This window comes from Eimeria acervulina, genomic scaffold (genome assembly GCF_000499425.1).
Source record: "Eimeria acervulina Houghton genomic scaffold, Eah_scaff1773, whole genome shotgun sequence".
In the NCBI taxonomy this organism is placed as follows: Eukaryota; Apicomplexa; class Conoidasida; order Eucoccidiorida; family Eimeriidae; genus Eimeria; species Eimeria acervulina.
In genome coordinates, this window is record NW_013550120.1 from 1 (window position 1) to 3147 (window position 3147).

The window sequence follows — 3147 nt, forward strand, 5'->3', positions numbered from 1 at the left end:
CCGCGCGAATCCGCAGAATCACCTCCGCCTGCACACAAACCCTAAACCCTAAACCCTAAACCCTAATAAACCATAATAAACCCTAAGAAACCCTAAGAAACCCTAACAAAGCCTAATAAATCCTAATAAACCCTTATAAACCCTAATAAACCCTAACAAAGCCTAATAAATCCTAGTAAACTCTAATAAACCCTAATAAACCCTTATAAACCCTAATTAACAATAATCAACAACTATTTACAACAATAAACCCTGATACACCCAATAAATAAACCCTAATAAACCCTAATTAACCCTAATTAACACTAATAAACCCTTTAAACAAACCCTATAAATTAACCCTTAAAATAAACTCTTAGAGTAAACCCTAAACCCTACAAATAAACCCTAAGAATAAACTCTTAGAGCAAACCCTAAACCCTCTGAATAAACGCTTAAAGCAAACCCTAAACCCTCTGAATAAACCGTTGCATCAAACCCTAAACCCTCTGAATAAACCGTTGGATCAAACCCTAAACCCTCTGAATAAACGCTTAAAGCAAACCCTAAACCCTCGATCGGTGCGATGCTAGTACCTTTGAATGCGCGAGCTCTTCAACAAGAGGAAAGACCCTAAAAGGCATGACGTTAATATTTTTAATCCGGTAGTTCATCAGCACAAATTCTCCGGCCGGAGGTTTAAACAACAAAAGCCGCTCAGATTCAAAGGCAGAGAAGTCGACGCCTTCTTGAAACGTGCAGCGCTCAGCGCACAGACCAACGCCTATAAATAAATAAATAAATAAATATATAAATAATAATAATAATAATAATAATAATATTATTATTATTATTATGTTCTTAATTAATTATAATAGGGCTTTGTTTTGTTTATTTACGTGCAGCGCTCAGCGCACAGACCAACGCCTATAAATAAATAAATTAATAAATAAATAATATTATTATTAATAATATTATTATTATTGTTAATATTATTATTATTATATTATTATTATTATATTATTGACAGGAAATACATAATTGATTAGAAGAGGGTTTTCTTGTGTTTATTTTATCATCGTATGTTGTTTAGGGTTTAGGGTTTAGGGTTTAGCTTACCGTTTGCTGCTACAGGGAGTTGATCTGTAAGGGCTAGCTTTAAGAGAGGCGGGGAGTCTAAGTAAGACTTCATTTGTATAAAACCCTCAAGCGATGCATGCAGCAGCCGGCCGTCTCCAGACAGAACAGCAGAGAGCTTTTCAATAACATCAACAAATATCTCGCTGCGACGACGAGCTGCTGCTGCTGCTCCTGCTGCTCCTGCTCCACCACCCCCGCTGCTGCTGCTGAATCCTCCTCCTCCTGCTGCTGCTGCTACCGGGCGTCGGCTTGCAGTCGAAGGCATGGTCTTGGGGCTTGTCGTTACAAAAGAAGGAAGAGATACGTGCTGCAGCAGCAGCAGCAGCAGCAGCAACAGCAGCAGCAGCAGCAGAAGGCACATATGCAGTAGCAAAAGAAGCAGCGGCAGCAGCAGCTACAAAAGAAACAGCAGCAGAAGCTGCAGGAGGCGCAGCCACTGCAGCAGCAGCAGCAACAGCAGCAGCATCAGCAGCAGCAGCACCATTCCCAGCAGCAGCAACAGCATCATCAGCAGCATCATCAGAATCATCAGCATCAGGAGCAGCATGAAGTGCATGCATTACGGTTTTATCAGTTAAAGAAACATCAGCAGCAGGCTGAGAGAAGATAAAAGTTTTGAGGTCTTCTGTTGCTGTTCGTTGCAAGTACCCCTTCTCGCAAACCTCGTCAACGATCTCGTAGACTAACACAAAATTGCGGCGCAGCACTTCTTCGTTCAACACCCCACAGAAGTCCTGCATTGTATCTCACAAGCAGCAGCAGCAGCAGCAGCAGCAGCAGCAGCAGCAGCAGCAGAAAGGGCAGCAGCAGCAGAAAGGGAAGCAGAAAGAAAGGCAACAGCAGCAGAAAAAAAAGCAACAGCAGCAGAAAGAAAAGCAACAGCAACAGCAGCAACAGAAGCAGCAGAAAGAGAAGCAACGAGAGAAGCAGCAGCAGCGGAGGCAGCAGCAGAAGCAGCAGCAGCAGCAGCACAAGGAGCAGGGGTAATATGAGTTGCTGGGGATGATGCTGCAGCAGATTATGCTACAGAGCAGCGGCAGCACCTGCAGCAGCAGCAGCTGAAGCAGCGGATGCAGCAGCAGAAAGGAAGCAATAGCAGCAGCAAGAGCTGCAGCAGCAGCAGCAGCAAGAGTCGTAACAAGAAGCTGCTGCTGCATAGGAAATATGTGTACGTAGGTTATAGGGTTTAGGGTTTAGGGTTTAGGGTTTACCTTGATGGCTTTGACGAGCTTTAAAAGAATTTCTATAAGAAGAGCAGGAGAGACATTTTGTTGTGTAGCAGCAACAAAGAAAAGATTGTTTCTGTTGATATGCGCAAACGAAACACCGCCTGCACTAAAGATAGGCGGAGCTACAGTGCTTGCTGCTGCTGCTGCTGCTGCTGCTGCAGCAGATGAAGAGGAAGGAGAGAGAGCGCATAGTGATGTGCTGTCTCCGTCAGAAGATACTGTTGTACCTGCTGCTGCTGCTGCTGCTGCTGCTGCTGCTGCTTCTGCTGCTGCAGCATCTTGCTGCTGCTGCTGACCCCACACACGAACTTGTCTTAAAAATACTTCAGACGCACCCCTCGGTACATCTCCAAGAAAGTCTCTGCTTATTAAGCAGTCACCTCGGGGTGAAAGAATGAATAATTGGCTCAACATCCCAAACCCTAAACCCTAAACCCTAAACCCTAAACCCTAATGGTGAAGAATGGGCGCCGTAGCTTTCTATAGAGATGCATAAAACCCTAAACCCTAAAAAAAACAATTATATAATTTATTAAAGCATAATTATACCACACATACGCAAATCAACATACACAAACCCTAAACCCTAAACCCTAAACCCTAAACCCTCAAGACAAAGAAGGCCCGGGAGGGACGGGGGCTCGACTATTGCGCTGCCTTTCATATATACATTCGATTAAAACAGCAGCAAACCCTAATTTTATGTTTATTCATTCTATTAATAAATTTATACAGAACAAACAAAAAGACAAAGCCGCCTACAGCTGCATGCATAGGGGCTGGCTGCTATGGAACCCTA

General features: G+C 43.6%; 1 protein-coding gene across 1 annotated transcript; it reads right to left on the bottom strand.

The window, feature by feature from the left end:
- Positions 1-22: 22 nt before the first annotated feature.
- On the bottom strand, positions 23-1384 carry EAH_00063040 (hypothetical protein, conserved; the record flags this gene model as incomplete). The annotated part of the gene is made up of 3 exons (XM_013396851.1): positions 23-28; positions 576-763; positions 1099-1384. Coding segments are annotated over 3 exons (480 nt in total), but the record flags the coding sequence as incomplete, so codon positions are not given.
- Positions 1385-3147: the final 1763 nt, after the last annotated feature.